General features: G+C 45.2%; 1 protein-coding gene across 3 annotated transcripts in view; it reads left to right on the top strand.

Moving 5' to 3' along the window:
• LOC137317881 (collagen alpha-1(XV) chain-like) overlaps positions 1 to 24666 on the top strand; it is a 278899-nt gene that overhangs the window by 202711 nt on the left and 51522 nt on the right. For 2 of the 3 annotated variants that reach the window (XM_067980902.1, XM_067980893.1), the window contains exons 22-29: positions 378 to 452; positions 554 to 619; positions 8624 to 8659; positions 13716 to 13769; positions 21519 to 21605; positions 21695 to 21730; positions 23953 to 24006; positions 24095 to 24154. In XM_067980902.1, coding sequence (XP_067837003.1) covers positions 378 to 452; positions 554 to 619; positions 8624 to 8659; positions 13716 to 13769; positions 21519 to 21605; positions 21695 to 21730; positions 23953 to 24006; positions 24095 to 24154 — 468 coding nt within the window. The remainder of the gene's footprint in view (positions 1 to 377; positions 453 to 553; positions 620 to 8623; positions 8660 to 13715; positions 13770 to 21518; positions 21606 to 21694; positions 21731 to 23952; positions 24007 to 24094; positions 24155 to 24666) is intronic. The other variant, XM_067980899.1, reaches the window with a different exon arrangement.

The following is a 24666-nucleotide window of genomic DNA, read 5'->3' as shown; positions in this document are numbered from 1 at the left end:
CAGAAAGAAGCATTAAGCGAGACTGCGAGCTTCCATGCATGGATTCAGGAATATTGGAGAGCGAGAGTCTCTGTGCTGCCTTTACATAGCGTGTACTAGCAGCCTGTAAAGCTGCTTGTTTCACCCAGGGAATACTGCATTATAAAGAGACAACCTAGTGAGGGAAGAGAAGTAAATTGTAATGTAGGTGAGGGAAGCATTTGTTGGGTTCTAACCAAACTTAACAAGGAAATTTCATCAACTTTTTGCCACACAAACTCTAAAAACACACACACATTTGCACGAGGTGCTATGGCCTTTGAAAATGAATTGCTAGTCAACAGTTATGCAATAATGCATTATTTCACAAAGCATCACTCCTTTATTTAATGGCACAGGGTGAACGTGGTCAAGATGCTGTTGGTATACAAGGACCTCCAGGCCCACCAGGACCTACCATGTCGCTACACGAGGTGAGTGGTGCAACATTCTGGGAATCCCTTTGAGGATGGTTGTCTACTTTTGGATGACTTCATTTCTCATTCATCCCTTCCATTGTGATTCAATATTCTAGTTACTGATGAATGATACCGAAGGACATCTAAACTTGAATGGAATTAAACTACTCTCCGGGCTGCCCGTGAGTATTTATTCCTTAAGCTATTTGGCTTAAGTATTTTGGCTTTTTACACCTATTTGAGTTTGCAGTGTGAAAGCTCTATCTAGCTTTGTCTAGAATTATTCTAATTTTGAACTAAGAATTGCTTATCCGAGAGATTAACAATAGTCGCTCACTACTGAATTTAGCATAATCTTACACTACGCTACCAAGCCCATTTTAGAAATGATGAGTATTGCCATACAGTTAATAATATAAAGTGAAAAAATGTCAAATCCCAAGATGTACAACAAATATAAACATATATCCAACAAAGAAGTCCATAATGAGTCAATTACCCTCCGTAAGAATGTCTACAGAACAGTAACTGCAATCCAAAGGAAACCAGCATGACCACCAAGTGAAGCTTTCTTATGGCTCAAAAACCTAAAAACAAGTACTCTAGTGCTGTCAAGTGGGATCAAGAATTCCTTTTGGGGTGTTGTTTCTCCTGCCATTACCAGTGGTCAATGAATGTCTGTGATCCCATTATGATGTTTTAAGGATTTATCCTGCTTGATGAATTTCCATTTGGCACTGTTTCTATATTTGTACTTCTTGTAATTTAATTTACCTGTAAAGTTCAGAAAAGTTAGCTGCACCTTTTGAGTGGACATTGTCTTACCCATAATTGTCTATACATAGACTTCTCATCTCCTTTAAAACCTCAAAACCTCAACAAAGTTTCAGTTTCTGGGAAGGGGCACTTAATTGTTTTTATCTTCTCATGAAACATTCTGTATTTTATCTCATCATCGCAACGGATAAGGCCTGAATTTCCTCTCGACCTCCTCCCCACCTCCCACTGGGTGCCAGACAGTCACAGGGTCCTGGATGTGCCTCACCCCTGCTGTGGGAGGCGTGCACCCAAATTTCATGTCCTGAGTGCAGCCAGAAGGATCTCTGAGGTGCACCCAGGACTCTCACAGATTTGGTGTATGGAAAGTCCCGATGCACCATCATATTTTTTGAGCAGCCCTCTGTTTGGATGCTCCTTGGGCGGAAGGAGGTAACTGAGGCTGCGAATGCCACCTCCTGCCTTGCCATCTTGCCAGTGCAGGGCCTGCACCTGAAGTAGGCCCAGTCCCATCCATTTTAGGAACCCGCGGAAAACCCGGGGCAGTATTTTGGGAACGGAGACCCGATACAGCCAATGTCTGCCCTCGTCACTGCACCTCCGAACTGAATATTTCCAGGCCGAACTAAGGAAAATCTACCATACTGTCTTGCTCAAACTGCAAGTTCATTTTTTTGGGGAGGGCGAACTGGGTGTCTGGATACTCACAAAAATTTATGACCACAATTCAGGGTCTCCAAGCCAAGCTGTTATGAAATCAACCCAGGTAAAGTTTCTGTTTACCCAGTATGGAGTGTACATGCTCTCCCTGTACAGACACACCCCACATTCCTAAATCCAGAGAGTTTAAGCGCAGGTTAGGGATCCCAGACCATTGAACCAGCCAAGAGCGTCAAGCCTACCTGCACAAAACGTTGGTAAGCTTCCCACTGCTTGTCCAGCCAGTTCTGCTGTACCAATTGGAATGCTGGCATCCCAGCCCCCAGTAATACGTCTACCACTCTGGTACCGAATAATGAGCTTGGCAGGCTGGTCAATTAACAACATTACCATGATGTACTAGCTCAGGTATCAGATTGATGAGTCAAACACACAGGGTTGACTTAGTTCCAATCTTCCATCATTGACTGATCCCTCTTGGAGCCACTTTGACCCCACTTATCTTGCTCTCTCCCCTACCCTCTCAGAGTACATTAGTCACCAGTTGGTCATTAACTTAAAACTGGTTAGTGACTTTGTTAAAATAGCACACAGAGGAAATTCAACCCTCAAGTAAATGAAGCAAGCAATTTAAACCTAGTCACATTGACCTACATTTTTCTTTAAATGATATAATTGACTCACACTTTCACTTTTGGTAAAGCAGGGGGCGGGGGATGGATTTGTGTTATAGTGAATGCAACGTGATAACTCAATGAGTTAAATTACTGTATTAAACCTTATTGAACTTAATATGTGACTTCTTTGTACTTTACTCCGGGTTGCATTGACTGTACCCCTTGGACACTGCTCCTAGCCACAAATGTGCCTCTCAATAACCCAAAGAAAAGTGTGATCCGATTTTATATGAAGTAGACACAAGGGCTGCTTCTGATCCAGCTTTGAAAATGAATGTAGAGCGAACTATACTTGTCCATTAGTGCTGATTCTGTCTCCCTAGACAGATATATTTGAAGAGTGTAAATTGTAGAATGTTATGTTGGTCACAAAATCAGGGCCCCAAAATTCCTTGGGTAGGGGGTGGAATTGTGATTTTACAGTGGACTGCCAGTGGAGGGGTGGGGGAACAAAAATCCCAGCACTTCTGGTGGGTGGGGCATAATATGCTTGCCCACAATTTGTAAGTGAGGAAAATACAATTCGTTTCACTGATTTACATGATGCTGGATGCCAGGGTTCGATTGGCATTGTCCAAACCGAGTTATTTAAAATAATCTGGCCCCAGGATTTCCATCGGGCTCTGGGCCATCAGTGTCGAGTTGGCCGAGGTTCACTCTGTTCCATGTCCGCCACCACACCCCAAGGCCACCTGAGGAACTCGGACACTTTGAAAGGACTTGATAGAACATTGGGAGCACAGCAAGCTTACTGGTAAATACGTACGGGTATTTAAGGATGATCCCAAGCTACCACATTGAGTGGAAGGAACTGTGACTGAGTCAAAAGAAACTGCCAGCGTGGTTGACTCTTAACTGCCCTCTGAAGTGGCTGAGCAAACCACTCATTTGTATTGAACCACTAGAAAGGAACAAAAGAATAAAATAACAGCATTGTGAAAGCTCCTTCACCACACGGACTGCAGCAGTTGAAGAAGGATATAAGAGAAAGAAAAACATTTGGAAAATTCCTCTCCAACCCCCTCAGGCACTCGAAACCAGTCCGCAGTGAACGAGGATTTGTTCAGATCACTGGAAACCTTAAGGTTACAGGAGAACCATTGAGGAACGGCACTGCACCACCAACTCACTGTAGGAAGGCCGCAAGAGTGGGGGTTGGGTGTGTACATCCTGGCACGAGTGCCAAGATACACCCCAAGTCGCTGATAACACCACAAATTGCGGGGGGCAGGGGGTGATCCCCTGCTTTTTGTAGTATCGGCGGGCACCCGTGGCCCTAGGGGGCGCATGCAGGGCATCGGCCATGTTACTTAGACCAGATAGGCAGGCTGACGAGCGGCCCGCTGGGAGGAGGGGAATGGGTTCCTTCCACCGCCCTTCTCACCGAAACATTGGTCTGGTGCCCCCGCAGGGTTGCTGACTCTAGTTAGATGTATTCGAGGAGGTTTCATCACATGACATTCTGTTAGAGTCTAAGTCGTAGCACCAGATGGTTGAGAGAGGGCAGGCGTTGCCTTGACATTTCAAACCCTGGCAGGACTATCGATTCTCCAGGAACCTACGAAGCTTCCTGGGGTTCCACAAAACCAGCCTGGGGCTGTTGTCACTATGGCTCTGCACCCCCCCCCACCCCCCCACTTCCAGGCATCAGGATCCCTTCCCCCACCTCCACCCCTCACGGACTTACCTCCTTTGTGACCAGAGACTGACTAAGCCGACTGATATTGCAGTAGCCCGGAGTCGGCGGACTGCCCCCCGGGCACTCAGTCTCCGCTCCAAGCTTGCCATCCCGATGCCAATGAGGCCAAGCCCTCAAAATGGACCCATCTTCCCGCCAGGAGTAACAGGCGGCCTGCCCCCCTAAATCCACTCGGCAAGGGGAAGATCCACCCCCGGACAGTCCAAGAGTATTGGCAACTCTGGCCCCCAGAGGGCTCCATGTAAAAAAAAATATTAAAAAATTCACGGGCCTTAATAGGGCACCAAGCTATGTTCCCAGCCTGGATATCCTTCCCCAGGTGGGCCTCACTTCCATCATTTAGCCTTCTCGTGTATCTGGTCTTACCATGTCTCTTCCCCCCAACCCCCACCTTCTCTCCCCTGCTGTTACGCCATTGCCCTTGTGAGTGGTGATCAGATGATCCACCCCACAAGGCCGAGCAGGGATCCTGGGCCTAGAAGAGGTCCGAACCTAAGGTTCTGGCCCTACTCTTTGCAATTGTGTAAGTAACTGAGAAAAAGGTTTTAGGGGGGCTGGAGGGGAAAATAAAAATTAAATAAAAACTATTTGCCTCTTAAGCCAATACGGCAAAATCTACAGTGAGAGGCAGAGCAAATAATAAATATTGAAGCCCCACGGGCCACGATGCCTTCGTAATCGCTGGTGCCCTCTAGCACTGAGAACGTCAGAGTTTGCGACCTCAATGGAAGAGGATCTATTTTCCCTACACCACTACGGTCTGCCCCATGCAACCTGCCCACCATCAGAGGAGAAGGGATTGTCCAGGTCCCCCCAACCCAAACCCCATTGAGCATCCCCTTGTCCCTTTGTGCAATGGGGCCAATCCCAATTTGTGTTTTTTTTAGAAAACAAAATTTCATTTCTTCTGGGGTCTAGGCCGCTTCCCTTCCTGACCCTTCCCCACACCCTGATGGGGCCCACTTCTACCCATCAGGAGACTGGGACGCCCTCATCTCACTCGGCATATCGACCACTGGTCCTATGTCAGGTCCTAACTGAGCCTGGGAAGCGGAAGCATCCAGCATATGGAGTCCCTTCCCCTGGGGCCACCCGTTAGTTATTGGTCTTGATTAATGCTGGTGAGTGGATTAAAGGATAATATTCACACAAAGGGCAGTGGAAATCTGGAGCTCTTTGTCCCCAACAGGCTGTGGATGCTGGGTCAGTTGAAATTTTTATGACTGAGATTGATAGATTTTTGTTAGATGAGGTTTTCAAGGGATATGGATCAAAGGCGGGTGAATGGAGTTAAGATACAGATCAGCCCTGATTTAATTGAATGGCAGATCAGGCTTGAGGGGCTGAATGGCCCACTCCTGTTCCTTTGTTCCTAATATTGCTGCAATGGATTGTTTAGGTAACATGGAAGAGTACAAAGCATGCGGAATGAGTTCAATCTCCGGGCTCCGCTCATATTCCCAGCCAGTATATTCTGCCTGGGGTTTCCCACATCTGCACTAAACAGTTTGCAATTCCCCCCCACCCCCCCTTTCACTTTAACAGGTGGAACCTCACAAGCACAGAAAAGGAAAGCCCCGGGCCCCTGTGTTTGAAGCGAAAAGTTCATTTCTCTTGATACGATTTCTGAGGAGACGTTTTTGTTCTGCTGCTCGACTTGTCTCAGAGCATTTTTAAAATTGATGGCAGTGGCACACTCCAATCCCACATTCCCAGCAGGGAGTGCGGAGCAGGGATATGGTTACAATGAGCAGCGCTGATGATCTGAGCAGCAGTCCCTTCGAGCTGGGGTCTTTGAATCTGGTAACTCAAACCTTGGCTTTGCGATCGAGGTTATTTTAACTTCAGCAGTGACCCATTTGGTTGAAAATCGAGGCTTCAGTCTCTCATGTCTCCCCCTGAACTTGCTTAACAGATTGTCACAAAGCCTAGTTTATGCTGGTGATTGGATCAAAGGATAACGTTGCTGCAGTGGGTTGTTTGCGTAACATTGACGGATGCTGAATGTATAAAGCTGTAGTTCAATCTCTGGCTTCCACTCATGTTTCTGAATCACAAAGGAGAATTTCTGGAGCAGAATTATAATCTTCAACCCTTGCCCTCCCACCCTTCACAACATCTGTTATCTTCAGTGAAATTGTCTGAATCGTACACAGTATATATGACCGCACTGGTGCTGTGAGGAGGGTCATTTGATCCAGTTGGATGCTGCACCATGGTAACGTTCAGAGCTGATTGTGATTTCAACAACACAGAACAGCTGCATCATGTGATTCCCAGGAGGTTTTAACAAAGCAGTGGTTACAATGGCCCTGAGCAAAATCACCAATGTTTATCGTAGAGTCATAGTCCCAGTACGTACATGTCAATTTCTCTCTCTCTAATTTATCTTCTCTATGTACATAGTGTTTTTATCTGTAAAGTCCATTTTTCTTCTTTCCGATGATTGGTTAAATGTCGACCAATCACGCCCTTCAAAAAAAAAATCTTCTCCAGGATACGGTTACTTTGACAGTTCCCTGCCAACTTTTCTTTCTGTCGCTACAGCCTGAGAAACATAAGAGATAAGAGGTTTTTACTCACCTTCTGGCTCAGTGCTTGTCTTCCTGGCTCAAGCCTGTACCCTCCATGCTGCAGGACAAACTGACAAAGTCCGCTTTGCCTCAGGCTCGCTATTGTGGCCCACTTACCTCCAGCCAGCTCCCTACATACTTTGGGCCCACTCCTAAGCCTGACCTGCCTCTCTCCCGCCCACAAGCCGGGTCTCTATTTTATTCCATTATTGAAATCAATGGATGGACACTCATGGGCAGGAACAATAGATGAGTGATGAATCATTCACGGGACAATTGTCGGAGCATTATATAAGTCTTTAACGCAGGCTGGAAGGAGACTCCTTTACTTTGGAGCTGTGAGGTAGCAGCTCAGCTGTTGTAGAATGGGCGAGAGGGTTGAAGGACAGAACTGTCAGTAGTGAGAACTTTATAAACTTTTCAGTAGTTGGTTTCAATATTATTTATTAAAGCTGTAGATAGATTTCTGCCAGAAAATAACATTTTGGGATTCAGTATATGAGTAATTTATGACGACACGTGGTAAGTTTAGGATGCTTGGGAGGAACAGGTGACTTAGGACGTATGGTTCCCAAATCTCTCCACCATTGGGGTTTTTCTCGCGTCATGTCTGAGTCTGTTGTAAACTAATTGCTAGAGATTGATTGCTATGATTAGTCAACAACTCCATTATCACTGTATCATGTGACTACTGGGATGGTAGAGGGTGAACTAGACTGACCTTCGTCTTTTTTCATTTAGCAATTCTAACATGGCGTTAAGCTCAATTTCTTTAATTCTATCTGAATGGCTGAAACATTTAGGTATCATTTTAAACACCAAAGCCCCATTCTTGCAGGAATATCCTTCATTTTTAGCCTCAATTGTTAAGTGATTTAATGATGGAGTCTTCCATCAAATCGACGGGTGATATAATATGTAGCCGCGAACCTGTTTTTCTGCTGGACCAATGGATTCAGACATTGACCGCTGCACCGTATAGCAGCTGAATGGTCAAGAGGTTTAGAAAGACAAAGAAGATATGATTTACAAGGATTTCAATTTTCAGGAAATACAAGATAATAAAGTACCTGGTCTGTGTTATAAATATAAAATATTTTGCGCAAATTATAATATATAAATAAGCACCTGCATTAGCTAGAAAAACACAGTAAGAAGGACTAATGGGCTCAACAGTGCTGATTGTTGACCAAGTCCCAGTTTTCATGACACAGAAACTAATCTTGCAGTGTTACAAATAGTCTGCACTCACCCACATACCCTAACGCTTGCATGGAAAACACACACCCTAACCCTTGTGTGCACCATTTCAGGCACAGGATAGGATACGTAATAAAGAGGCTTGGATTTTCCCAGAATGCTTAGTCCCCTAGTATGTTAGTGACAAACAACCCAGTACCACCGATGCCAATGGTAATCTCCTACTTCAAATGTCGCAGATCAGTAACTCCACTCACCTCCCCCGGATTACCGAATAATAGCAGTGAACTATTGCTCCCCACACGAGGGTCATCAAGAAATTATGTTGGAAGGTGCCAGAAAACTCATCGGAAAATGGGGTGGCCATCCAACGGGGAAATGTTAGAAGCCAGAGGTATATAGAGGCCTTAGAAAGGTACTAATAGTGACATGTAAAAATCAAGACACAGGTGGCATGCAGAGTGCACGTGCATTGCATGTTAATGCTGTATTTGAACATAGAGGCCCAGCCCTTTTATTGCTTGAAACAAAACGCTTGAAGTTGCTGCTTGTTCTTCAGCTGTTATGCATGTTTTTTATTTTTTCTTATCTTTGCATCAGGGATCAGAAGGTGTGCCTGGTCAAGCTGGATTTTCTGTAAGATTGTCTTTAATTTTAGTTGAATCTTAACTGTCTTCAGTTGTGAGGAAATGACCGAGTTGATTCATTGCTTATTTATTTTGTTTTCCTCATGGCAACAGGCTGTAGTTTGGAATATCAGATAACACTGCACTTTCACAGCTGAAATTTTAAAGAAAGACTTGCATGTATGCAGTGCCTTTCATGACCTCAGGACGTCCCAAAGCGCTTTACAGCCAATGAAGTACTTTTGAGTTGTAGTCACTGTTGTAATGTAGGAAATGCGGCAGTCAATTTGTCCTCAGTAAGGTCTCACAAACAGAAATGAGATAATGACCAGATAATCTGTCTTAGGTGTTGGTTGAGGGATAAATCTTGGCCAGGACACCGGGGAGAAATCCCCTGCTCTTCTCCGAATAGTGCCATGGGATCTTTTATGGCCACCTGAAAGGGCAGACAGGGCCTCAGTTTAACGTCTCAACGAAAGACGGCACCTCTGACAGTGCAAGTGCTCCTTCAGTGCTGCACTGGATTGTCAGCCTAGATTATGTGCTCAAGGATCTACAGTGGGACTTGAACCCACAATCTTCTAACTCAGAGGCGAGAGTGCTACCATTGAGCCAAGCCTGACAAAAATGCTCCCAGAATTTACAGATCTTGCTGTGACAATACTGACTGGAGACTAGATCCAAATTTGCAGACCACCGTTCACAGATATCATCAAGTGCTGACTATCCATCCTGGTGGCGGCACTTCAATTTGATGTCTTTCACTGAAGGGCTGTCTTGTAGAGCGCCTGGTTTGTTTTGCAGCCTACATACCCACAAGTTGAAGGGTACGGTAGCATAGTAGTTATGTTACTGGACTAATAATCCAGAGTCATGAGTTCATATCCCACCATGGCAGCTGGGGAATTTAAATTCAATTAATTAAATAAAATCTAGAATTTAAAAAACTAGTACCAGTAATGGTGGCCATGAAACTACCAGATTATCGTAAAAACCCATCTGGTTCACTTATGCCCTTTAGGGAAGGAAACCTGCCGCCCTTACACGGTCTGGCCTATATGTGACTCCAGACCCACAGCAATGTGGTTGATTCTTAATAGCCCTCTGAAATGGCCTAGCAAGCCATTCAGTTGTAAAATCTTGCTTAAAAAAAGTCATAAGAATAAAACCGAACGGACCACTAGGCACCGGACACGACAAAGGCAAACCAAGCCCAGTCGACCCTGCAAAGTCCTCCACATCAACATCTGGATACTTGTGCCAAATATTGGGAGAGCTGTCCCACAGACTAGTCAAGCAATAGCTTGACATAGCCATACTCACAGAATCATACCTTTCAGCCAATGTCCCAGACTCTTCCATCACCATCCCTGGATATGTCCTGTCCCACCGGCAGGACAGACCCACCAGAGGTGGCGGTACAGTGATATTACAGTCAGGAGGGAGTGGCCCTGGGAGTCCTCAACATTGACTCTGGACCCCATGAAATCTCATGGCATCAGGTCAAACATGGGCAAGGAAACCTCCTGCTGATTACCGCCTACTGCCCTCCCTCAGCTGATGAATCAGTCCTCCTCCATGTTGAACACCACTTGGAGGAAGCACTGAAGGTAGCAAGGGCACAAAATGCACTCTGGGTGGGGGACTTCAATATCCATCACCAAGAGTGGCTCGGTAGCACCACTGCTGGCCGAGTCCTGAAGGACATAGCTGCTAGACTGGGCCTGCAGCAGGTGGTGAGCGAACCACACGAGGGAAAAACCTACCAGACCTCGTCCTCACCAATCTACCTGTCACAGATGCATCTTTCCATGACAGTATTGGTAGGAGTGACCACCGCATAGTCCTTGTGGAAAGAAGTCCTGTCTTCACATTGAGGACACCGTCCATTGTGTTGTGTGGCACTACCACCGTGCTAAATGGAATAGATTCAGAAGAGATCTAGCAGCTCAAAACTGGGCATCCATGACGTGCTGTGGGCCATCAGCAACAGCAGAATTGTATTCCAGCACAATCTATAATCTCATGGCCCGGCACTTCTATTTTATTCATTCATGGGATGTGGGCGTCACTGGCAAGACCAGCATTTATTGCCCATCCTAATTGTCCTTGAGAAGGTGGTGGTGAGCCACCTTCTTGAACCGCTGCAGTCCGTGTGGTGAAGGTTCTCACATAGTGCTGTTAGGTAGGGAGTTCCAGGATTTTGACCCAGCGACAATGAAGGAACGGCAATATATTTCCAAGGCAGGATGGTGTGTGACTTGGAGGGGAACGTGCGGGTGGTGTTGTTCCCATGTGCCTGCTGCCCTTGTCCTTCTAGGTGGCAGCGGTCGCGGGTTTGGGAGGTGCTGTCAAAGACGCCTTGGCGAGTTGCTGCAGTGCATCCTGTAGATAATGAAGCAGTCCGTGCCCGCATGCAGCAAGACCTGGACAACATCCAGGCTTGGGCTGATAAGTGGCAAGTAACATTCGCACCAGACAAGTGCCAGGCAATGACCATCTCCAACAAGAGACAGTCTAACCACCTCCCCTTGACATTCAACGGCATTACCATCGCCAAATCCCCCATCATCAACATCCTGGGGGTCACCATTGACCAGAAACTTATCTGAACCAGCCACATAAATAACCTGGCTACAAGAGCAGGTCAGATGCTGGGTATTCTGCGGCGAGTGACTCAGCTCCTGACTCCCCAAAGCCTTTCCACCATCTACAAGGCACAAGTCAGGAGTGTGATGGAATACTCTCCACTTGCCTGGATGAGTGCAGCTCCAACAACACTCAAGAAGCTCGACACCATCCAGGACAAAGCAGCCCACTTGATTGGCACCCCATCCACCACCCTAAACATTCACACCCTTCACCACTGGTGCACTGTGGCTGCAGTGTGTACCATCCACAGGATGCACTGCAGCTACTCGCCAAGGCTTCTTCGACAGCACCTCCCAAACCCGCGACCTCTACCACCTAAAAGGACAAGGGCAGCAGGCACATGAGAACAACACCACCCACACGTTCCCCTCCAAGTCACACACCATTCCGCCTTGGAAATATATCTCCGTTCCTTCATCGTCGTTGGTTCAAAATCCTGGAACTCCCTACCTAACAGCACTGTGGGAGAACCTTCACCGCACGGACTGCAGCGGTTCAAGAAGGCAGCTCACCACCACCTTCTCAAGGGCAATTAGGGATGGGCAATAAATGATGGCCTTGCCAGCGACCCCCATATCCCATGAACGAATAAAAAAAATAATAAACAATTCACTATGGTATTGGCAAAGTATGATGCCAACAACAGAAGCCTCCATTTATACAGCACCTTTAATGTAAAAAACATCCTAAGGTGCTTCACAACAGCGTAAGGGACACTGAACCAAAAGAAAGAGATATTAGGAAGAAAAGCTTGGTCAAAGGGTTGAGTTTTAAAGAAGGTTGTAATAGGGGAGGGCAATGTGGAGAGGTGGAGGGTTCCAGGGAGGGAATTCCACAGCGTAGGCCCTAGGCACGATCATCAATGGAGAGGCAAAAGGTGGGCAGGATGCAGCGGGAATGAGTGAGTCAAATAACAAACAGGTTATGTCAAGGTACGCTTTACGGACCTCAGCACCTTTGCATCCCCCTTTCCTACCAGCCCACACGCTGTAACACTCTCCCTAAACCCCAACTCCTTACTACCTCTCTCCTCCTTGACAAGCCTCTTCGACTATGCCTTCAGTCACCCCCTCCTAATTCATCTTTTACTGAATATTGAGAAGACTGAAGCCATTGATTTTGGCTCCCCTGCCATTGATTCCACTCTCCTACTGGCCACTCGCTCAGGTTGAAGCAGACAGTGGAAAACTTTGGCATTCTGTTCGACCCAGTGCTGTGCTTCAAACCCCACATCCTATCACTTCCAACTCCAACATCATCTACCTAACCCTCACTGCTGCCGAAACCCTAATCCACACTTTTGACGCTTATAGACTCGATTCCTCCAGTGTCCTCTTTGCCGGTCTCCTATCCTCCATAAACTCCGAATTGTTTAAAATCCAGCGGCTTGTATCCTGCCCCGCACTAAAGTCCATAACTCCCATCATCTCGGACTGACATTGGCTCCCTGTGCCCCAACACATTGAATCAAAATCCTCGCCCTCATCTTCAAACCCTTCCTGTAAACTCACCCCACCCTGTCTCTGCAACCTCCTCCAGCATTGCCACGCCCCCTCCTTAAATCCTTCTGCCTCTCCCCTCCTTTAAAAACCATCTTTTCAACCAAGCTTCTGCTCACTAGTTCTCCCAACTTGTCCATTCCCTTATCCTTTTCATTGATTTTTCTCTTTCCTTGCTCTGTGAAGAGCTTTGAGACTTTTTCTACATGAAAGATGCAGTAAGTTGCTGTTGTACGACTGCTCAGTGCCCTTTGGCTGTACGTAAAAGGTGTTGAATAAATGTTATTGCTATTGTTAGATTTTCAAATTCAGTAAAATTAATTAAAGAAAGGACTTACATTTATATAGCGCCTTTCACAACCTCAGGACGTCCCAAAGCGCTTTACAACCAATGAAGTACCTTTGAAGTGTAGCCACTGTTATAATGTAGGAAAGGCAGCAGCCAGTTTGCGCACAGCAGGGGCCCACAAACAGCAGTGAGATAATGAGCAGAAAATCTGTTTTAGTGATTGAGGGATCAATATCGGTCAGGACACTGGGGAGAACTCCTCTGCTCTTCTTCCAATAGTGCAATGGGATCTTTTATGTCCACCTGAGAGGGCCTCTGTTCAAAATTTCATTCAAAAGACAGGACTGCTCTCCCTCAGTACTGCACTAGATTATGTGCTGAAGTCTCTGGGGAGGGTCTTGAACCCACAACCTTCTGACTCAGAGGCGAGAGGACTAACACTGAGTCAAGGCTGACACTAAATTACATGGTACATCTTTGCTAGCTCGGATTCACCATTGAAATAAGCACTTTCCCATTTTAAAAATGCTGATTGATTAACAATGTATTTAGAAGTACCTTTCTCAGATTGGACTCTTATTGTGTGTGAAGTTTTGTAACAGCATGGTTTTATCCCACTTCTTCAGGGCCCTAAAGGACCCAAAGGTGACCTCGGTATGCCCGGATATCCAGGAATAAAGGTATGTTAAATAAACACTTTATTTTTGAAAAATTACCTATCACAATAAATGTCAAGAGTTTAGTGATATATCAAGGGTCACCTGCTTGAATATATACAGTGATTTGATGATATGGGTCTTTCTCAGCCTTTGTATTTGATTGCATGTGTAGCCATGGCTGTTTATATTGCTCAGGGTTTCGGAACTATCCCACATGTGTGAAATGTCAATTAGCTCAGCAAGGTTGTTTGAAAACTTTTTTTTTAAACATGGTTTGTATCTGTGTCGGCACTAGGTGTACAGTCGGAGCTCTGGGTAGTTTGTGTGCCAGACAAGTGCCAGGCAATGACCACCTCCCCTTGACATTCAACGGCATTACCATCGCCGAATCCCCCACCATCAACATCCTGGGGGTCACCATTGACCAGAAACTTAACTGGACAAGTCAAATAAATACTGTGGCTACAAGAGCAGGTCAGAGGCTGGGTATTCTGCGGCGAGTGACTCACCTCCTGACTCCCCAAAGCCTTTCCACCATCTACAAGGCACAAGTCAGGAGTGTGATGGAATACTCTCCACTTGCCTGGATGAGTGCAGCTCCAACAACACTCAAGAAGCTCGACACCATCCAGGACAAAGCAGCCCGCTTGATTGGCACCCCATCCACCACCCTAAACATTCACTCCCTTCACCACTGGCGCACAGTGGCTGCAGTGTGTACCATCCACAGGATGCACTGCAGCAACTCGCCAGTACCTCCCAAACCCGCGACCTCTACCACTTAGAAGGACAAGAGCAGCAGGCACATGGGAACAAAACCACCTGCACGTTTCCCTCCAAGTCACAAACCATCTCGACTTGGAAATATATCGCCGTTCCTTCATTGTCGTTGGGTCAAAATCCTGGAACTCCCTTCCTAACAGCACTGTGGGAGAACCTTCACCACACGGACTGCAGCGATTCAAGAAGGCGGCTCAGCATCACCTTCTCAAGAGCAATTAGGGATGGGCAATAAATGCCGGCCTCGCCAGCGACGCCCACATCCCATGAACGAATAAAAAAAAAAGGTGCCCCTTCCCTTCCTGTAGGTAAAGTGCCTGATAGCCACCTTTTACCATGCTTGATTGAGACAGGGAACATGGCATAGGGTGAGGAGGGGAATCAGTGACAGAAACTCGTGCTGGCACATTGTGTTCGAGCACCAGTACTCTGTTATATCTCTCCATTTCATCTTATTAATATCTGAGATTTACCTGCTGGGACAGTTAGTTTTCTGGTAGTAAAAATAGAGGTCCAGAAATTCAGATTGCGCATTGCCTGTTTCTCGCCCAAGAAACGGGAGCTGATGGATCTAATATGGCATGCGGTGTGCACTCGCTCCAGTCCATTCCTGAATTACGCCATATGCCATATGGTCAGAGCGCCCTGTAGTTGTCCAGGATGCCCATCTGAAACAGGCATTAGGCCCAAAGATGTCCCATTTTTTAGTCAGCTGGCTTTCGTACTGCAGTCAATCACTTTGCGAAGCCAGCCTCTTTAAACTTTAAATTCCTATCCCTCCAACCTCCAGGACCTTAGCAACGCTGCAGGCCAGGGTTTTACAGATATCATTGCTAGGGCCCAAATGACAGGAACTATTTTGTATGATTTAGTTCCCTCATTAGTGTGTCATTATAGGGCCCGCCCATGTGTTCCGGGAGGGGTGGGGGGCAGGGTGGTTTGTATTACGCAACCACCCCCACTACAATCGTAACTGTTGATGGGTGGGAAATAGGAAATAGGCCACACCCCAAGATCTGCCTCACTCCCCCCCCCCGACAGATTATGGTGGTTGCACTAAGTAACTTGGGGATGAGACGTTCATATTTAGTTTGTTTAAATTATCAATATTAAAGGTTAGATTGTTTTATTATAAAATTCAAGCCTAGAACTCCAGTTTGTGGTATCAGTGGATGAATACTTAACACCTCCATTCAACATTCCTCTCTCCAATTAACCTATCTATTGCAAATAGCAGCCAGAAGTGCAGTATGAATGTGCTAAGCATTCGCTCAATAATATTAATAACTGTAATTTCTAGCCTTTAATACATTACCATTGTGTGCGTGTCATTCAAAGCAGTTTAACAGCATTGTGAGAGTTCTTTCATCACATGGACTGCAGCAGTTCAAGAAGAAGGCTCACCACCATCTTCTCAAAGGCAACTAGGGATGGGCAATAAATGCTGGCCTTACCAGCGGCGCCCACATCCCAAGAATTAATATACAAACAAAAGAGTCAATGCATTCAATCTTCAATTTTTAAAAATCTATTAAAGTGTCGCTGTGTTAATCTGAGTTCCAGCGAAACCCAAAACTATCAAGTTGTCCCATGATGATAATTTATCAGTCTCCACTCATGGCGCAGAGCCTTGACGAACGGGAGCAGGATTGGCGAGTCGGGCATGGAGGTCAGGATCTGCATCGCACCACTCCTGATTATCTGGTTATTAACACTGAACAATCCTCACACCTGACTCTCCAATCCACAATCCTGCTGAGTGAAATTCTGCAGTAGGAGTGTCCGGACATTTACCATATGGTGCCTTAATCATTAGACATTAAACCTGAATTACTGACTGTCAAGGTTCGTGTACTGCAATGCACATACAGTGGACTCCACTTAAGGCCGAGACAGTTGTTACTCCAACAGGTAAACCATATGATATTCCTTAATAAAGTCCAAAGTGAACTGGGTCGTCATGTGAGTATAAACAAAAATCATCCATTTTAAATATTTCGAAAAGGTGAAAAATTGAAGAAAAAATCATTACATGAGCTATCGAGCTGACAATATACCTTGGATCTGAATATGTACAAGTAGATTTGAATGTGTACTGTGGATCTGAATATATACCTTGGATATGAATATGTACAGTAGATCTGAATATATACCGTGGATCCGAATATATATTTTTTTATTCGTTCATGGGCGTTGCTGGTGAGGCCGGCATTTAATGCCCATCCCTAATTGCCCTTGAGAAGGTGGTGGTGAGCCGCCTTCTTGAACCGCTGCAGTCCGTGTGGTGAAGGTTCTCCCACAGTGCTGTTAGGAAGGGAGTTCCTGAATTTTGACCCAATGACGATGAAGGAACGGCGATATATTTTCAAGTTGAGATGGTGTGTGACTTGGAAGGGAACGTGCAGGTGGTGTTGTTCCCATGTACCTGCTGCTCTTGTCTTTCTAGGTGGTAGAGGTCGCGGGTTTGGGAGGTGCTGTCGAAGAAGCCTTGGCGAGTTGCTGCAGTGCATCCTACGGATGGTACATACTGCAGCCACTGTGCGCCAGTGGTGAAGGAAGTGAATATTTAGGGTGGTGGATGGGGTGCCAATCAAGCGGGCTGCTTTGTCCTGGATGGTGTCGAGCTTCTTGAGTGTTGTTGGAGCTGCATTCATCCAAGCAAGTGGAGAGTATTCCATCACACTCCTGACTTGTGCCTTGTAGATGGTGGAAAGGCTTTGGGGAGTCAGGAGGTGAGTCACTCGCCGTAGAATACCCAGCCTCTGACCTGCTATTGTAGCCCTATTTATATGGCTGGTCCAGTTAAGTTTCTGGTCAATGGTGACCCCCTGGTAATGCCGTTGAATGTCAATGGGAGGTGGTTAGACTATCTCTTATTGGAGATGGTCATTGCCTGGCACTTGTCTGGCACGAATGTTACTTGCCACTTATCAGCCCAAGCCTGGATGTTGTCCAGGTCTTGCTGCATGCAGGCTCGGACTGCTTCGTTATTTGAGGGGTTGCGAATGGAACTGAACACTCTGCAATCATCAGCGAACATCCCCATTTCTGACCTTATGATGGAGGGAAGGTCATTGATGAAGCAGCTGAAGGTGGTTGGGCCTAGGACACTGACCTGAGGAACTCCTGCAGCAATGCCCTGGGGCAGAGATGATTGGCCTCCAACAACCACTACCATCTTCCTTTGTGCTAGGTATGACTCCAGCCATTGAGAGTTTTTCCCCTGATTCCCATTGACTTCAATTTTACTCGGGCTCCTTTCTGCCACACTCGTTCAAATGCTGCCTTGATGAATATATGCCGTGGATCTGACTATACACCTTTGGATCTGAATAGGTACAGTAGATATGAATATATACCGTTGATCTGAATTTATACTGACGATCTGAATATGTACAGACGATCTGAATGTATACTTACAGGATCTGAATCTATAACGTGGATCTGAATCTATAACGTGGATCTGACTATATATCCTGGATCTGAACATATATCCTGGATCTGAATATATCCTGAGATCCTGAATGAATATTTCACATCGGTATTTACGGTTGAGAAAGGCATGGATGTTAGGGAACTTGGGGAAATAAATAGTGATGTCTTGAGGAGTGTACATATTACAGAGAGGGAGGTGCTGGAAGTCTTAACGCGCATCAAGGTAGATAAATCTCCGGGACCTGATGAAATGTATCCCAGGACGTTATGGGAGGTTAGGGAGGAAATTGCGGGTCCCCTAGCAGAGATATTTGAATCATCCACCGCTACAGGTGAGGTGCCTGAAGATTGGAGGGTAGCAAATGTTGTGCCTTTGTTTAAGAAGGGCGGCAGGGAAAAGCCTGGGAACTACAGACCAGTGAGCCTGACATCTGTAGTGGGTAAGTTGTTAGAGGGTATTCTGAGGGACAGAATCTACAGGCATTTGGAGAGGCAGGGACTAATTAGGAACAGTCAGCATGGTTTTGTGAGAGGAAAATCATGTCTCACGAATTTGATTGAGTTTTTTGAAGGGGTAACCAAGAAGATAGATGAGGGCTGTGCAGTAGACGTGGTCTACATGGACTTCAGCAAAGCATTTGACAAGGTACCGCATGGTAGGTTGTTACATAAGGTTAAATCTCATGGGATCCAAGGTGAGGTAGCCAATTGGATACAAAATTGGCTTGACGACAGAAGACAGAGGGTGGTTGTCGAGGGTTGTTTTTCAAACTGGATGCCTGTGTCCAGCGGTGTGCCTCAGGGATCGGTGCTGGGTCCGCTGTTATTTGTTATTTATATTAATGATTTGGATGAGAATTTAGGAGGCATGGTTAGTAAGTTTGCAGATGACACCAAGATTGGTGGCATTGTGGACAGTGAAGAAGGTTATCTAGGATTGCAACGGGATCTTGATAAATTGGGCCAGTGGGCCGATGAATGGCAGATGGAGTTTAATTTAGATAAATGTGAGGTGATGCATTTTGGTAGATCGAATCGGGCCAGGACCTACTCCGTTAATGGTAGGGCGTTGGGGAGAGTTATAGAACAAAGAGATCTAGGAGTACAGATTCATAGCTCCTTGAAAGTGGAGTCACAGGTGGATAGGGTGGTGAAGAAGGCATTCAGCATGCTTGGTTTCATTGGTCAGAACATTGAATGCAGGAGTTGGGATGTCTTGTTGAAGTTGTACAGGGCATTGGTGAGGCCACACTTGGAGTACTGTGTACAGTTCTGGTCACCCTATTATAGAAAGGATATTATTAAACTAGAAAGAGTGCAGAAAAGATTTACTAGGATGCTACCGGGACTTGATGGTTTGACTTACAGGGAGAGGTTGGATAGACTGGGACTTTTTTCCCTGGAGAGTAGGAGGTTAAGGGGTGATCTTATAGAAGTCTATAAAATAATGAGGGGCATAGATAAGGTAGATAGTCAAAATCTTTTCCCAAAGGTAGGGGAGTCTATAACGAGGGGGCATAGATTTAAGGTGAGAGGGGAGAGATACAAAAGGGTCCAGAGGAGCAATTTTTTCACTCAAAGGGTGGTGAGTGTCTGGAACGAGCTGCCAGAGGCAGTAGTAGAGGTGGGTACAATTTTGTCTTTTAAAAAGCATTTGGCACAGTTACATGTGTAAGATGGGTATAGAGGGATATGGGCCAAGTGCAGGCAATTGGGACTAGCTTAGTGGTATAAACTGGGCGACATGGACATGTTGGGCCGAAGGGCCTGTTTCCATGTTGTAAACTTCTATGATTCTATATATCCTGGATCTGAAAATAGAAATCCTGGATCTGAATATATATCCTGGATCTGAATAAATGCGATAGATCTGAATATATAACGTGGATCTGAATATATAACGTGGATCTGAATCCATATCCTGGATTTGAATCTATATCCTGGATCTGAATATATAACGTGGTTCTGAATATACACCATGGATCTGTGTATATACCTTGGATTTGACTGCATACTGTGGATTCGAATGTATACATGTGGATCCAAATATATCCAATGGGTGAATAATACCATGGATCTAAATTTATAAATTAGATCTGAGTATATATACTATGGATCCAACTACGTACATAGATTTAAATTGGTACTATTGATCTTAATACAGGCAGTGGATCTGAATATACACTGTGGATTTGAATATACTCTATTGGACTAAATTGTTTTGAACTGTTAAGATGTGACGAGTTTTCTGGAATATTATCATAGGATTTCCTCGAAAACTCATTTGTGGCAACATCTTTAAGTACATCATTGTAAACGTGGAGCTGCTGTTTTTGCATCCAGACTGAGAGAGGCTGCTAGCTGAAAGGAAACAATGGGCTCAATTTTCCTGGGAAAATGCGGGGGCGGGGGGTCTCCGAAAATCGCGGAAATCCCATTCGGGTTCAGAGCCCGGCTCCAACCCGCCAACGTCCAAGTTCCCCACGGACCCTCCTGTGTGTGCGCGGGCGTCCCGAATCCAGAAGTCCTGCTGGCAATTAAAGCCGGTGGGATGATAGTTAAAGAGCCAAATGTACCTCATTGAGGTACTTACGGCACTTTACCTTTAACAGATTACGTACATAGAACAATTTTTAATTTACCTGGGCGGCTTTCCCATGGCTTCTGATTCACGCCTGGTGAAACCAAGCATGAAGGGCCAGATCAGGGAAAAAGAAACAAAATAAATTAAAATAAAAAACCATTGCATGAAGTTAAAACACAAAATCAACCTACCTTTCCACCTTGCTCCAATCTTCCCCTCTTCACCGCCCCCCCAACCCTATGACCTCCCTATCTCCCCTTCTTCCCCCACCTCTCACCCCCGATCTCCCCTTCTTCACCCCCTCTTCCTCCCAATCTTTCATTCCAGTGCCAAGTGACATCTTGCTCGCTCTCCTTCTCTTCCCCCCCCCGCACTCATGTTCCAGCTCCTGACGGCAGCCAGCCTGTCAATCAGGCTGGCCGCCAGCCCCGAAACCCAGAGAGCACGTTGATCACCATCAATTACGATGCGATCGCGTCAGAAGCGGCAAGGTTTGTTTATTCGGGTTTGCCACGGGCAAATTCACCACCTCCCCCCCCCCCGCTCCCAACCCGCCAACATTTCAAAATTGAGCCCAGTGTCTCACCAAGCATCCTCTCCATCAGTGTGCAAACAGCAGCTCCAATCTGGAGGCCAGCTACTGTCAAGTAAAACTTTTAAATAATTTTCTAAATACCAGAAGAAATTAAAGATGCATCAGTGTATTTTTTTGCACAAATACAAGACCACAAGACCATTTCTTTAAGACTAGCTGTTTCACTGTAAGATGCTCTTTTATTTCCTTCCCCTTTGTTTTGTGGGTTCCTTTTGTGCCTATCTCCTTCACTTTATCTCCGGTTCTTGCTGCCCCCTTTAAGTCTCCTTCCTGTCAGTAGGATGGATGGGATGTGGGGCTCCACATATTAGGCACAGGCACCACCGTTGCATTTAGTTGACAGATTGCACACAATGTCTTTTTGTTCTATCTACAGGGTGAAAAGGGCGAGCCTGGAGCTATTATTGCCGCAGATGGATCTTTGATGGCCATAACAACAGGACAAGGGTCAAAAGGTCAAAAGGTAAGTAAAGGAGAGCAGGTGGAAGAGATTTTTAGTTGTACAATTAGTAAACTTAGATCTATAGTAACTATAACTTATTTTTCTTGCAGGGTCAGTCAGGCTTGTTGGGACCGTCTGGACCTCCGGTAGGAAATGTTTTGCACTTTAGGCCTTGCTTTGCTGCATGATCAATATATTTCACTATAGTTTGGAACTGCTTCTCCTTACTGGCACTTTAGCCCAGTTCTGAGAGTTGGAGAATGTGCCAGAACGGTACCAAGGACGAGGGACTTTAGTTATGTGGAGAAGCTAGAGAAGCTGGGATTGTTCACCTTGAAGCAGAGAAGGTTAAGGGGAGATTTAATAGAGGTGTTCAAAATTATGAGGGGTTTTGATAGAGTAAATAAGGAGAAACTGTTTCCACTGGCAGGAGGGTCGGTAACCGGAGAATACAGATTTAGGATAATTGGCAAAAAAACCAGAGGGGAGATGAGGAGATGAGGAGAAATGTTTTTACGCAAATTGTTATGATCTGGAATGCACAGCCTGAAAGGGTGGTGGAAGCAGATTCAATAGTAACTTTCAAAAGGGAATTGGATATATAATTGAAAAGGAAAAATTTGCAGGGCTATGGAGAAAGAGCAGGAGATAGGGACCAATTGGATAGCAGTTTCAAAAAGTCAGCACAGGCACAGATGGGCCGAATGGCCTCCTTTGGTCCTGTATGTTTTTTTTTTATTCGTTCACGGGATGTGGGCGTCGCTGGCAAGGCCGGCATTCATTGCCCATCCCTAATTGCCCTCGAGAAGGTGGTGGTGTGGCTTGCTAGGCCATTTCAGAGGGCAATTAAGAATCAACCACATTGCTGTGGGTCTGGAGTCACATATAGGCCAGACCGGGTAAGGGCGGCAGGCTTCCTTCCCTAAAGGACATTAGTGAACCAGATGGGTTTTTATGACAATCCGGTAGTTTCATGGCCATCATTACTGATACTAGTATTTTAATTCCAGATTTTTATTTAATTAATTGAATTTAATTAATTAATTGAATTTAAATTCGCCAGCTGCCGTGGCGGGATTTGAACTCATGACTCTGGATTTTAGTCCAGGCCTCTGGATTACTAGCCCAGTAACATAACCACTATGCTACTGTACCCTGCGGCAAGGTTTGTTTGTATGATTCTGTGGCATTTTTTTTCTTTGCGTTCCATTACCTCATAATCTTACAGCTATCACCAAAATCTGTTTTCCGTTGTATTTTGGAATGACGTATTTGTTTTCGGGGCAAAAGCACGATATTTCACAGCTGGTTTGGCTTCTTACAATGACTAACAACTGATGCCAAATACTTGATTAAAAGCAACAACTCCCCACCCCAGATGTTGAACAGGGAAGATTTGGCAATTGAATAAATGCTTCACAGGCGTCAGTTAGATTAATCTTGCCAACTTTCAGTGGCAAGCCATATAGGAGTTGCCAGAAGTTAATTCTATCCACAGTGTCACCACATGCTCAGCTACCAGCCACCTACGTGGGTAGGGCTGGTACGTTCCAGTACAGAACAAGGGATTGGGTAGGACCGTAGATTAGTTCTGATAGTTGCTTCATTGCTAAACAAAATGAATTGAAAATTTTGATAACCAGCGTCTTCATATCCTAGAACTCAAAAGTAAGTGGAAACAGTTTTATTTTACAGCTGGACTGTCCACTCAAAATCCACATCGTCCTTTGTAACAGTGGACAACTGGCAACCCCATGTATAGCAAGTAAGGGAACGGTAGTGTAATGGTTATGTTGCTGGACTAGTAATCCAGAGAACGTGAGTTTGAGAATTTGAATTCCATTTTAAAAATCTGGAAATAAGTAATCTGGTATCTGTAAAAGTGGCCATGAAGCTGTGGGATAGTACACTCAACTGGTTCGTTAGGGAAGGTCCTTACCTGGTCTGGCCTATATGTGACTCCAGTCCCACAGCAACATGGTTGACTCGTAATTGCCTTCTGAAATGGCCTAGCAGGCTGCTACAAAGAATGGGAGCAGCTCCACCACAGGGACTGCAGCAGTTCAAGAAGAAGACCCACCACCGCCTTCTCAGGGCAAGTAGGGATGGGCAATAAATGCTGGCCTTGCCAGCGATGCTCATATCCCAAGAATAAAACCTTCTCTGGTTGTAGCAAGTACAGGTTACACGGCACCAAGTGAATGGTTAATGGTTGATTGATTGAAGGAGGCATACATATCTTTTAAAAATGAAACTGTTTCTATTGCCCCTGAAATAATAGGATTTTTTTTATATATCATAATTTGAAACAAGTGGGAGCATTGTTCAGTATTGTTCAAAACTTTTATAACTATAAGTTTGTTTTTAGGGGCCAATGGGGCATCCTGGATCAAAAGGAGAATTTGGCCTTCCTGGTAGAAATGTAAGTCTATATATACTGCAAAAAAAGGAGACCAGAATTAAATAATTAGAAAATATAAATAAATAATTGTTTGATGTGTTCTTTGTAGGGTCGTCCAGGAATAAATGGCAGAAAAGGTCAGAAAGGTGAACCTGTACTAATACCTGTGGTAAGTGCGCTCTCATGAAATCTAAATATTGTACTACTTGTTTTCTATCGGATGACTGCTGCTTTTCCAAATACTCATTGAACATTCTGCATGCAGCACCCAAGTATATGTGTAGGTGAGGAAATTGCAGATACTTTAGCCATAATCTTCCAAAGCTTTCTCGATTTAGGAATTGTCCCTTTAGATTGGAAAATTGCAAATGTAACTCCATATTTTAAGAAAGGTGTGAGAGAGAAATTAGGAAATTATAGACCTGTTGGTCTAACATTTGTTGTGGGGAAGTTATTGGAATCTATAATTAAGGACAGAGTGAGGAATTTGAGCTGATTAGAGAGAGCCAACATAGATTTGTAAAGGGTAGGTCATGTCTTAACGAACCTAATTGACTTTTTTGAGGAAGTAACTAAAGTAGTAGACAGGGGACTGTCTATGGATGTAGTTTATATGGACTTCCAGAAGGCATTTGATAAGGTTCCACATAAGAGATTGTTAGCTAAAATTAAAGCTCATGG

Source organism: Heptranchias perlo, chromosome 3 (genome assembly GCF_035084215.1).
Source record: "Heptranchias perlo isolate sHepPer1 chromosome 3, sHepPer1.hap1, whole genome shotgun sequence".
NCBI lineage: Eukaryota > Metazoa > Chordata > Chondrichthyes > Hexanchiformes > Hexanchidae > Heptranchias > Heptranchias perlo.
This window is presented reverse-complemented; position numbering and strand designations above follow the sequence as displayed.